The sequence below is a fragment of the Echeneis naucrates genome, chromosome 2 (genome assembly GCF_900963305.1).
Source record: "Echeneis naucrates chromosome 2, fEcheNa1.1, whole genome shotgun sequence".
NCBI classification, from domain to species: domain Eukaryota; kingdom Metazoa; phylum Chordata; class Actinopteri; order Carangiformes; family Echeneidae; genus Echeneis; species Echeneis naucrates.
Window position 1 is genome coordinate 2,122,908 of NC_042512.1, and position 12,220 is coordinate 2,135,127.

A 12,220-nucleotide genomic window follows, 5' to 3' on the forward strand; every position below is an offset into this window, starting at 1 on the left:
CAAGTCTGCTGACTCAGCACATTTCTCTGAGTCCACAGTGGAGATAAAGAGCTGAGTCATGAAGGTTCATCACTTTACTGATGATTTACTGAAGGTCCATTTAAACTGAGAGACTCAGACAGACAGACAGACAGGCAGACAGACAGACAGGATTCTGGTCTCCAGAAAGACCACATGGTGACAGTGTTAAACTCTGTATAGAATTCTGAATAGATGTTTATCCCTTTTTTCCCAGTCTTATTTAGTTTGAACAGACTCCAGTAATGAATGAGAAACTGACACAAGTGGTGAGACAATCTGGCACAGAAAGAATGCGGAGCACAGCATGAATACATGTCTGGAAGGGGTTAATGAGGTACAGGTGACACTTAAGAACAGGGACTCAGTGAAATCGGCTCAGGGGCAGACATAACTTAGAAGTTGTGTATAACCAAGACATGCAAACAGAATGCGCTTTTCTATCTCTCTGTGCATGTATGCTTTGGTGTGTGGGACCACATGTCTTTTGCGATAGCATCTGATCATTAATATTTAATAACTGCAATGAATGTTTTTAAAAATCACACAAAGTCATGAATCTTGCACAAAGTGTCAGGCCAGGACTCAGGAGCAGAGGCTTTGTAAGACACCGACTTTATTCTTGGCAGCAATGATCTCAGAACCAAGTGAATAAAGAAAACAGGGCTATGAAACATTATCTTAAAGGGAAATCACAAGGAAAAAAAAGAGGGAAAACAAAAAAAACGCTCAGTAGGGAGGAAAAACCTGACTAATAAAACAAGAGACACTCACTCACGCTACTAAGCGGAGGTTCAAGGTAATTCTATGAAAACGTTATGAAAACTCAAAATCACTCTCAACGAGGAAAACACAAAAGCTACGAACATTAATCTATCCAACAGAATTTACAGACAAAAAGTCACTCATGTAGAGGAAAGAACAAAAGGCTATGGGGAAAAAGGGCTAACTCTGGTATAGAAATTACAAACAAAAATTCACTCAGTCGAGGACCAAAAGCTTACACAAGGAATTGAGGACTGTGGCATGGACGTGACGCTGGTGTGGGGCATGAATCGACGACACACTGGCACAGGACAAGGGGAAGACAGACTATTTGAGCTGTGGGGGGAAATGGGGAACAGGTGGAGACAATTGGTAATCAGGAGGGCACACAGGAGACATGAGGAAGGGCAAGTGTTCTGAAACGAGAGGAGAGTTAGGCATTTCAAAATAAAACAGGAAATGACGAGATACAGTGAGCCCAGACAAGACAACCTCACCACGGTGTGACACAAAGTTATTTGACCTCATGTTTTTTCCTCACCCAACTAAAACATTCTTCCCTGTTTCAGTAAGCTGTGGTCTGACAGGTTCTTCAACCACTTCCCATAAGTGTCTTTGAATGATGACTATGTGTTTGTTTTGACTTTACCGTTCATGCCCTGAAGTAACTCTGTTATGATTTTGTGTTAGATAAATGCATTTTGTTTGAATGATGTCATATGATTGTTTTTGTCTCCCGGTTATCTCCTCTGTTTTTCTGCCCTTTATTAAACCCTTTTCCTTGATCTTGCTCAATCTTCATAGTATCATAATAAAACTATTCATTTTGTATACCACACAAAGTGGTCTAATTTCAATCCCAACTGACAATTGGTGGAATTTGGGAACATCCTGAGCTGGTAATCTTTGTCTCTTCCCAACATATTACATCTATAAGGAACAATAAATGCTCTAGGCAATTTTGAATATTTACAAAAAGCAGGTGTTCATGTTAATAAGCAATTTATTAAATCACTACACGTGGCAATTTACACTACAAGCCACATTTATACAGCATTTTTCATATCCAACTTACACACCACTTAATAGTGATGGTGTGTCAATTTGTGGTACAGTATCTTTCATGATGAGCACTTAGACATGCAGGCGAGTGGACATCACAATCAAACCATACACCCATTGCACCAGAAATGCAATTTGTGTCTTATTTGGCCACAAAGAAAATCAGAATATTAGATAATTAGAAAACTTCCTATTTTGTCCAGCTACTGTGTCTGATTGCACAAAAGGTTAATTTTCCACTCTGATTTTTTTTATTATTTGATCTGTTCTGTGTGAGATTAGCAGAAATCAATGATGTTTCCCTCAGACAGCAGGTCTTAGATTGCAGTAGAAGGAATGATTGGTGATGTCCAGGTTGTTGGTGTTGTCCTGTGCAGCCGCAGCCAATATCGTCTGAAACAGGATGACCCTTTGCAGAAGATCAGACATAAAGGAGAAGTTGTAAACCCGCTGCTCTGTGCCTGTGTTGATCATCTGCTGCTGTAGGGTCCTCTCCGCCTCCCGATACATTTCATCACTGAAGTGCATGCCCCCATTAGCTGCCACCATGCCATCAATCTTCCTGATCAGCTCAACCACTTGGTATCGATTGTATTTAATCTTGTTGTTGAAGACATGGCACCTGTTACCACATCTGTTTACCACCTCTCGCAGCTTTGGGTGGCCACTTCGCAAATAATTCTGTATGGTTGTGCCCTGCAGCTCATCACCACGGGTAAACAGAACAATCATGTACTTGGATGCCTCTGGTCCAAAGATTTCCTCAAGGGCTTGTACAGAGTTTTCCTCTTCTTTGGTGAATCTACCGATCTGCATAACCAGCAAGAAGACATGGGGGCCAGGAGAGGACACCTGAACGCATTTTGCAATCTCTTGTTTGATGCTTTCTGCACTTTTGGATGTATCCAGAATCCCTGGAGTATCGATGACAAGAATGTGTCTTTTACTTCTGGCACAGCTTACCTGACAGGTCTCTGTCACAGAATGTGCACTTGCTGAAGATGTAAAAACCTTTCTACCAACGATGGTGTTGCCAACAGCACTCTTTCCAACTCCAGTTTTTCCAATCATCACAATCCTTAGTGGAGAACTTGTAAACAGAAATACATTCACTAATTATAAAATTATCAATCCCCGAAGTAGAAATATTTTTAGGTGAATTAAATAATCACAACAATATGCAGAAAAAAATGTCACCTTCAGGAAGTGAGAAGCGAACACCCATCTCTTTCTATCTGGCTGTGTGAGAGAATGAGCAACAGCAGAGCTCACTTGTGGTTATATGTTTTTGAGTTTTCAGTTTTCAGCCTCCACCCACTGGTACAGTCTTTATTAGTCAGAAACATGCTGGACTACTTTCAGTACTGATCAAGAGTTAGCAGGGAATATTCACCATTGTTTGTGTTTCTCTAGGTGACTAAAATGTATCCAAACAGACATCTCCTGCCACGTGAGTAAATCTTATTTCTTTTCTTCTTTTTATTTTATTATTATTATTTTTTTTTTATTCAAGAACCTTTAGGGACATTTTTAAATCTGACTCAAACACACTTTTAAAGGAATCAGCTGAACTGTTCTTGGGAGGGTTGAAGAAGTAGGAAGGTGATTTTGAACTTAAACACTTAAATTTTGTGTTTTACTTTGTTCCCACTAATTTCTGATAAAGCCATATTATTCTTTGATAAATATTACAATGCGTTTTTAATTATTCCACAGTAGCTGAATGATTTCTGCAAGGCAGGAAACAAAACTGTGGTACATAACTCCTCTATATGCTTGTTTTTACTAAACCAAAGTGTATACAATATAGATGTATGTATGGCCAAAAGTTTGGACAAACTTTCCTATTCATTTGAATGAGAATGTTAATCCAAACTTTTGGCCTGTATTGTATGCTGAATGAAAAAAAAAGGATACATGTGACTGAAATGATGTTTTTTTTTTTCATTTATTTTGTAATTCTATAGTTACATTTTCATTTATTTATTTACAAATGTATTTCAACTGTATTTACAAAAAGGATTTATCAAACATTGTCACTTACTAAATACAGCAGCTCAAAATCCAGAGAAATGGAACACCACACATTTATTGTTTGTATTTTAATTCATTTTAGTTACCTGATTATCTTATTAGTACAAGTTAATTTATATTTCAGCCCCAACTTTTATGTGAATATGTTCACAGTTTTTAGGTTTGGGCTCATTGAGGTAGATCTGGTGACACAAATTCGTCCACGCAAATATCAGTTGAACTGGTTTTGACTACAGTAAAGGAGAAGATGTTCATCTGCATTCCTTCTTCACACATACGTTTTTGATGCCAGAGAATTTACAATTGCCTGTCCGTCAAACCTGATATCACCATCTAGCATTACATACCACATAGATTATGCTCACTTGGTGGGGACCTTTGCTCTCCAGATAAGTACTGAGTGCACTTTCAGAGTCTGAATAGAATAAAAACCAAAAATACAGGTCTGAGTTTTTGTCCTTTTCAAGATCGCTTTCGAATCTGATCAATGATATAAAAAGGATTGTGTTCAAAGCAAGAGATAAAAGTAAAACAAGTTGGTCAATAACTTTTAAAAACGGTAACGATTGCAACAGGTGAATTGCAAATTAAAGACTGCTTTCATCAACGGTAATGTCACTGTGGACTACCATTTGACTGACATGGATAAAAGCATGTTTCTTTTTTTAAAATGTCAAACATGTCCAGGATTTATAATCTTACAAACATCTTGGCAAAGTGTCATATCATATCAGAATTAACCAACAAAATGTGAGATAAATTCGTGACACACTTGCACATTGTTAAAGCAGAGGAGAATGACAGAGAATGAGAGCAGACAAAGTAATAACAGACATTCTTAATAATAATGGCAGCTTATAGTAAGTATTGGTACATATTGCAGCAGCAGGCGTTGTCTCAAATCTCACTTTCTTTCATCTCCTGAAACAGCAAATTGCTGCTTTTTGAACTTGATGCACTACATTAACATCTACAGTTAGCTTGTCTGAAACCTGTATAGTTGTCATATTACATTTTTTTAAGAGAGATGTTAAATGATTAAATGTCACTGTTAACATATGCACACAAACACTGATTACTATTTTAAACATGTTTTTTCTCTCTGCAGCGTATCCTGAAAAGTTTACCATCGCTCTGCTTGGAGAAAGAGTTCATTTAAAGAACAATATTGGCAATATGATCCTCAGCAATCCAAATGCTTTTGTTACAGTATCAAACAGCCATGTTGTGGCAGAGAACGACTCATTCAAAGTCGTCAATGCTCCAGATTTCTTTGATGAAAAATGTGAGCACCCAGACCAACAGATTATTGACTTAATGGCAATGTGCTATCCCGGCCCTAATCTTTTCATATTGTCAGTGGACTCAGAGAACGCCCAAGAGGAAAAAGTCACTGCACAAATCATTACACTTCAGGGTATATTTGGAGAAAGAATCACAGCACATTTAGTCCTTATCTTAGCAGATAATGAAAGCTGCCATTCACTCATCCATCTGAAGGAAATGTTCCAAATCCAGCTGGCCACCACTGAAAATGTGGCCCAGGAATGCAGAAACTGGCGTCATCAGTCTTTACATCATCAGTTCCAATATGATTACAAAAACTACAGTCAAGATGTTGTACGGCGAAGAAGGACAGCCTTAGAGAGATTAAGGTAGTGGCTTCATTTCCTTCATTTTCACTGAGATACTGTGTTTCTCAGTATGTTCTTCTAAGGCTCAACACAAAGCTGGAACATGTAATATATGAATTCATAACATTTTTATTGATGTCTTCTTAAATGGGAGATGGGCCTTCAGTCTGTATCTGTTGTTTTATGATCATTTTCATAACTGTTTCAGATGCAACCCTCCATCTCACCACGAGAGAGCAGGTAAATCTGTGGTTTTAACCATTTTCTGTTAAATGTTTGAAAACGTCAGGTGTTGATTTAGTTTATGAAAATTATATCTTTTAAAAAAGAGCCTGGGTTGAGATTGATTTGGTGCCAGGGAGCTCAGAAGGCTTTTTCTTTTGTTTTCTTTTTTTTTCTCTGTTATTCTCAGTGAACTCTAAAGCACTTGCAGCAGGGTCAACTTGAAAATCACACTGGTAATTTCAGAACTGAATAAACCAGAACCTCATACATTATTGGATCAGATTAGAAAGTCGTTACATCATTAGGCAACAAAATCAGTGCATGTCAACATTTTCAAAAACACCTACTTAGCTGAGGGGACAACTACAGATCTGTTTGATTTGGCCCCTCTAGTGAAAGTATACCCCCTTACTGATGGTAGGATTCATGACTCTATGCTCATAATGTCTAATTTAGAATGAAAACAACTCTGAGATATCATGTCAAATTTTCTGTATTCTCATTGTTTTATCAATTACTTTTTATAAGTATTGATTAAATAATTCAGTCAAAATTACTGACAAATTTGCTGTCACTGTATCATCCAGGTAACGGTGCTGTGGACAACACTTTGAACATTGTTCTTCTGGGACTAAGTGGGACCGGAAAGAGTGCATCAGCGAACACCATTCTGGCTGCAGGAGACTCACGACTGGACCAAAGGCAACTTTTTGCATCTCGGGCAAGTTCCCTGCCAGTCACCACAGAGTGTGAGGTCAGAATCATGGCAAAGCCCTTTGGAAGGCCTGTGAGAGTGGTTGATACTCCAGACTTCGGTCATGAACATCTCAAAAATCCCCAAACACATATAGAGGAGTGTAAGAAGTACTGTCAGCCTGGCCTGTGTGTGCTCCTACTCGTGTTGCAGCTGGGCCGCTTCACCGATGCTGAGGGAGAAATATTACAAAGCCTGGAGAGGGCGTTAGGTTGGCGGATCAGGGAAAGCACAATTGTGTTACTGACCCATGGAGATGACCTGAAAAGAAATAGGGAGCAGTTTACCTCTGAACATACTCCCTTCAGTAACATAATTCAAATGTGTGGTGGTCGTTATCATCTATTCAATAACAACTCCAAGGACACTAAGCAAGTCATAGCACTCATGCAGAAAATGTCAAATTATTGGAACATTTTCCCAAAGTTTGAAAAAAAAGCCCTGCTTTCTGAATGTTTGTTATGCTAAATTGGCAATACACATATTTATGATATAATGATCATCGCAGATCATTTCAGTTTTTCATCATGTCAAACCATTTTTTTTAACCAAGAGAAATCATGAAAACTCCACACAAATCCCGCAATTGGCACCCAAAACCTTCCTGTTGGATACGAGCAACAGCACCACCACATTGCATCAAGTTGCAAGTGCAGCCAGTGGTCACTCATTTGTAACAGAACTTGCAAGATATTTGTTTTTTTTTTTTTTGTTTTTTTTAAATCATCATGACATTGTACATATTGTTTTCTGTTTTTAGGATTGCTGCTGACGTCCGTGCATAGTCAGCATTGTCAAGACAGCTTGTGAACATAAGATGATCAAAATTAGTTCCTTTTTGAATTCAATGTTTTTAATGGTTTAATTACGTTGTGAAAAATGATATATTATTTCAGAAGTGATATTTAGAAATTTTATTTGAAAATTGACAGTTTTATGGTCATATCTGGGGCCATGATGATCATTTTTTAAACCAGCTACCTTCTCAGATTTCTAAAGAAGAATAACTAAGTCCGGACAGTTCTGTTTAATGTTCACTGTTAAAATAAACTGTTAATTAATTTAAATGTTGCAGTCAGTGAATGCTTTAATCGTGATGATGAGCCATCAAACTCCTCACAGCTCCCTGTTCAGATTCCAGATAAAGAGGGTTGGTTGTGGATGATGTGGTTACTTAGTAACAAAATCTCTTAAAATGTAGACATGAACTTACATGAAATTACTGCTGAAAACATCAGCATGATATCAGTTAAACCAGAAAAATGTTATCTGACAATTCACTTTAATTTGTTTCCAAAAATATTTGCTCATGAAATAAAATATCCATAAAAAAAATCTAAAAGGTTTTGTTTCTTTGTTTTAAAATATCGAGTCTGTTTTTCCATTAAAGCTACAAAATAAATTGTAATACAGAACCTACAAAATAATTAAATGGTTAAATTTGTGTATAAAAAAGTTCTACTAAGTTAATTATGCCAGATTTGTGTAACATGTTCTTCCTTTTGAGTAATTTAAAGTAATTTTGATTAAATTACACAATTTCCCTGCATGGTGTGGCAAAAAGCATAACTTAAAAACATAACTTAAGTACAACTGTAAAGTCTGTGGTAAAGTCTTCTTATTTCTATTGTTTCAAATAGGTGGGATTTAATGAGTCCTTGCACATGCTAAAATACAATAAAGTCTCAAAGTGCTTCATAATAAAACAACACCAGGAACAACAACACCGGCAGTGGAGGGCTTCGAATCCATGCCTCTAAAGACACAGAAATAATCCAACGCCTCAGACCGCTCAGCAACACTACCCCCTTCACAGCATTAATAACACCCTTATCACATGATGAGAAAGCTCAAAGCTGTGTCCAAAGGTTTGGAGGAGAGAATGGCAGAAAGATGTCTTTGAAGCCTTTTGGACACACAACCAGTCAGCGTGCAGCATTCAACCTCACAACTTTGTCAAACTTTTAACATTATTTAATAGTTTGGATGAAAGAGGAGGCAGAATATCAGAAATAATTAAAATGTTTACAAGACAGGTGCTTTGACCAGCTAAGCCACAGCACCACTCTGAAGTACATGTATATACAGAGGATCTGGTGATGGAAGTGTAATGTGTATACTGCAGTTGAGGTTGATGGTAAAGTGGTTTGTTTTAATGTAGGACTCTGCATCTACCTGAACCTGTTTGACTGCAGATGTGCATTTTCATTTGGACCCCAGGAAGAGTAGCTGCTGCCTCAGTGACAGCTAACAGGGATCCTAACAAGTAATAAACAATAAACAGACATTTCCAACCGTCATCAGAACAGATAAAAAACCTTGGCCTTTGTTACCACACAAGTTAGTGACAGAACATTATGTTCCTTGATGTTACTTCATTATCTTTGAAAATTGTAAGCATGGTGTATTTCATTAGCATTTTGTTGGGGGCAGTTGGGACTTGGATATTCAGCCTTATCAAAAATGAATGACCAAAAAGACCAACGATACATGAGCAGAGAAAAATGTACTGCACCCCTCACCAAAAGGGATGGCGACACCCAGTGGTAAATTCTTGAAGAATTTGTAGCGTTTGAATTCATTGATAAATAAATTAATTGATAAATAATAAATAATTTAATCATGTGAAAATGAAAACTTTGATGCTTTTAGTATTTCAATAAACATTTTCTGACTTCTATATTCCCCTGCAGTTTTATCATGAAGTCTTTATCAGTGTCCTTCTAATGTGCAAATAAACTAAACTAAAGCAGACAGCAACAAAAAGGAGACACACAGAGACTGAACAGGCTGATCAGGAGAACAGGCTCTGTGGTCGGCCTGACTCTGGACTCTGTGCAGCTTGTGTCGAAACAGTTTATTCCATCAGACGCCTGAAACACCTCCTGTGTGGAGAAACTGTCAGGATTTGGATGAAAGATACACTGTTTGGTTCTGAGCTGATCATTAATAATCAATGAATGATCAATAAGCTTCTCAGCAGCTCTGAATGGGGACAGTGGGGCAGCCTTTGTGTTTACATCTGAATCACATGTGATTTTGGAAATTCTTCAAAGCAGCTTCAAAGGAGGAGTTTCATTCTGTGAGTACTGTGACCTCATCAGGTGATGTATCAAAGGCAGCAGCTCTTCATACTGACACATCACTTCAAACCTTTGAGGGAGTGACACACAACTGTGAGGAGCACAAGAGTTCACCGACACAGACGTGGTTTCAGAGACAGACTGCAGAGAAACTGTCAGCACCGATGCTGAGCTGCTTAAAGTGTCTGTCTTATAAACAGGACATCCTGCATTCACCCAGCAGAGCTTCACTCTGCTCATCATGTCTCTGTGACTCAATCTGAAGGGATCAGTAGTGTGACAGCAGGTTTTTAATGATGTAGCAGACAGAAACAGACAGGTAGAAACTAAATTCCTGCTGTATTATTGTTCTGTAAGAGCTGAGAGAATACATGTCTGTAAGTGTTGTTGTACATGTCTGTATTACTGCCATGTTGGAGTTGGAATAAATTCACTGATGCTTTAAAATGATCGCGGTACTGATGCTAATCCCGTTAGCCGGTCTATGGCGTTTTCCATTGTATGTTAGCATTAAATGGACATAACAGACTTTTTGTTAAGATAAAATGATGGCAGTAATGCTGGTTAAAATGACTTTGGATGCTATTTTAAATATATGTGTTTTCAGTCATTTGTGGTTTTAAGTTACTCTTTCATTTTATAATTCTCTTTCGGTCGAAAAAAGCCGAGTCCTGTCGAGGAGAGCCGAATCTTCAGAGAATCCGACATTGACATAGATATGAAGTTTTACAGGTGACCAAGAAGAGACGTTTTCTTTGCTCTACAACGTAACTTTGTGAAAATAACATGTCTGTGGTTGTTCTCTGATCCCTCCTTCGTTTCTTCATGTCTTCTGTTTGTGTCTCTCTCTCGGAGTGATGTTGTTACTGAAGCCGACTCTGACCCCTCACTGAGCGGGTCGGTGCGGAGAAACACTCCGTTACCTCCGACAGCTGAGCGGTATCGCTTCTCGGCCTTTTGGCTAAGATCAAGTGTAGTATCTGTTCTTATCAGTTTAATATCTGATACGTCCCCTACCCGGGGACCATATATTAAATAGATTTTTGGAACAGGGAGATGGAATAGGGGCTTGCTCCGTCCACTCCACGCATCGACCTGGTATTGCAGTATCTCCAGGAACGGTGCACTCCCTCTGTGTGTTCAATACAAGTCCTGTTCAGCTCAACATCACCTTAAACACATGATGTTGTCTTCATGTGTGTAACGCTGAGTGTACAGAGTGTTCATGTTCAGTTTATGGTTTTAGAATCAGTGATGCATTCATGTAGAAACATCAGTTTAATGTTGCAGCTGATTTCATCAGGTTATATTCTGCTGACCAGACAACATTTAAACACGTCATCGTTTAAATGTTGGTTGTGTTTTGCATTTGTCAGCTGAATCCACAGAGTGACTGAAATGATGAAGTAAATCCAGGAAAGGAAAAACATTTGGCTCTGAATCTCAATGTAGATTTGAACAAAGAGCTCCAGCTGAAGAAAACAATGCTGTCTGTTTCCAGATGATGAAGAACTCAGTTCTCAGTTGATGCTCAGTTATCTCCATCTAGTGGACAGATGGTAGAAGTTGATTCCTGAAAAGAGGAAGTGACTTTTCCTCAGATCAAACTGTTGAAGGAGAACGAGCAGCTTCTTCCTCACTGACTCACTCAACTTCTGTCTCCTGGGTTTGGATTTGAGCCTCTTTCTCAGGAGCACACCCAGAAAAAATAAGATTTTCTATTCCAACAATATACGTGATGTCGTCGTGTATGAATGAATGTTTAACTGATGCACAAATCCACAACGAGACTGTGTGACGTCACTGGAGATCAAAGGCATTTCCTGCCTTTCATTGATCTCCCACGCGACACAGATTCATACGTCACTCTCTCACGTTCGCTCCAAATGAATGAGTGCAGTTTCTGTAGTGTAGTGGTTGTCATTTTTACATCACACACTAAAAGTCTCTTCGCAGCTCCTCGTTAGTATAGTGGACAGTATCTCCGCCTGTCACGCGGAAGACCGGGGTTCGATTCCCCGACGGGGAGAGCACGTGTGTTTTTCTATAATATGTTATTAACCAGAGTGATAGAAGTAAACAAAATGGCCACACTGCCACAGGACTCCGTTGTAGCTCTCTTCCGGTCAGCTCAGTAGGCTGACGTGAACCATGCGACCACCCCGCGGTGAGATCAGGGAGTGTCGGGACTCCTCTCTTTCTGGGACACTGGATCTGTCTGTCTGTATCCATGTCAGAAACTCTGAAACACTCTGAACGTCTTTAAAACACGGTGGATTTACTGATATCAAAGTGTCCAGCGGTCCATGATGGATTATTATAGAAAGACATCAACTTTAATTCAAATACATTGTTGAATATAAACACAGAAATCTAAATAATCATCTGCAGCTTTTTCTAATGTTAAAATGAATGAAGTCAGATCACAGACTGTTGTGTTGTTGTTCTCTGGTCCTCTGCTCCAGGTGGAGAGTCCTTCAGTTTGTGGAGGATTTCAGTGTGTATACAGATACAAATGCAAATAAAGATAAGTATATGCACCACAAAGGGCCGCTGATGTAATACAGAAATTGTCAATTAAAACGAGGTATTGATTTAATCATTTTACTCCTGGAGATACTTTCACAGCTACCAAAGTCGTGAGA

General features: G+C 38.6%; 2 protein-coding genes and 2 non-coding genes across 5 annotated transcripts; 3 read left to right on the forward strand and 1 right to left on the reverse strand.

Moving 5' to 3' along the window:
• Positions 1-810: 810 nt before the first annotated feature.
• LOC115053848 (GTPase IMAP family member 7-like) lies at positions 811-3,118 on the reverse strand. Of its 2 annotated transcripts, XM_029518700.1 has the most exons (3): positions 3,043-3,118; positions 2,809-2,936; positions 811-2,655 (listed from the first exon to the last, which is right to left on the reverse strand). In XM_029518700.1, exons 1-3 carry the CDS (start codon positions 3,068-3,070, stop codon positions 2,149-2,151), a joined length of 663 nt encoding a protein of 220 aa, XP_029374560.1. In that variant the 5' UTR covers positions 3,071-3,118; the 3' UTR covers positions 811-2,148. The 2 variants fall into 2 exon arrangements, with proteins under 2 accessions (XP_029374560.1, XP_029374552.1); XM_029518692.1 differs by having other exon boundaries at positions 811-2,936.
• Positions 3,119-3,138: 20 nt separating this feature from the next.
• Positions 3,139-7,923, forward strand: LOC115053801 (GTPase IMAP family member 8-like). The gene is made up of 4 exons (XM_029518593.1): positions 3,139-3,295; positions 4,988-5,534; positions 5,722-5,753; positions 6,326-7,923. Exons 1-4 carry the CDS (start codon positions 3,268-3,270, stop codon positions 6,958-6,960), a joined length of 1,242 nt encoding a protein of 413 aa, XP_029374453.1. The 5' UTR covers positions 3,139-3,267; the 3' UTR covers positions 6,961-7,923.
• A 2,593-nt stretch (positions 7,924-10,516) lies between these two features.
• On the forward strand, positions 10,517-10,707 carry LOC115058381 (U2 spliceosomal RNA). The gene has a single exon (XR_003842060.1). It is a non-coding gene; the product is annotated as a U2 spliceosomal RNA (small nuclear RNA).
• Positions 10,708-11,532: 825 nt separating this feature from the next.
• trnad-guc (transfer RNA aspartic acid (anticodon GUC)) lies at positions 11,533-11,604 on the forward strand. Its single transcript has one exon. It is a non-coding gene; the product is annotated as a tRNA-Asp (tRNA).
• Positions 11,605-12,220: the final 616 nt, after the last annotated feature.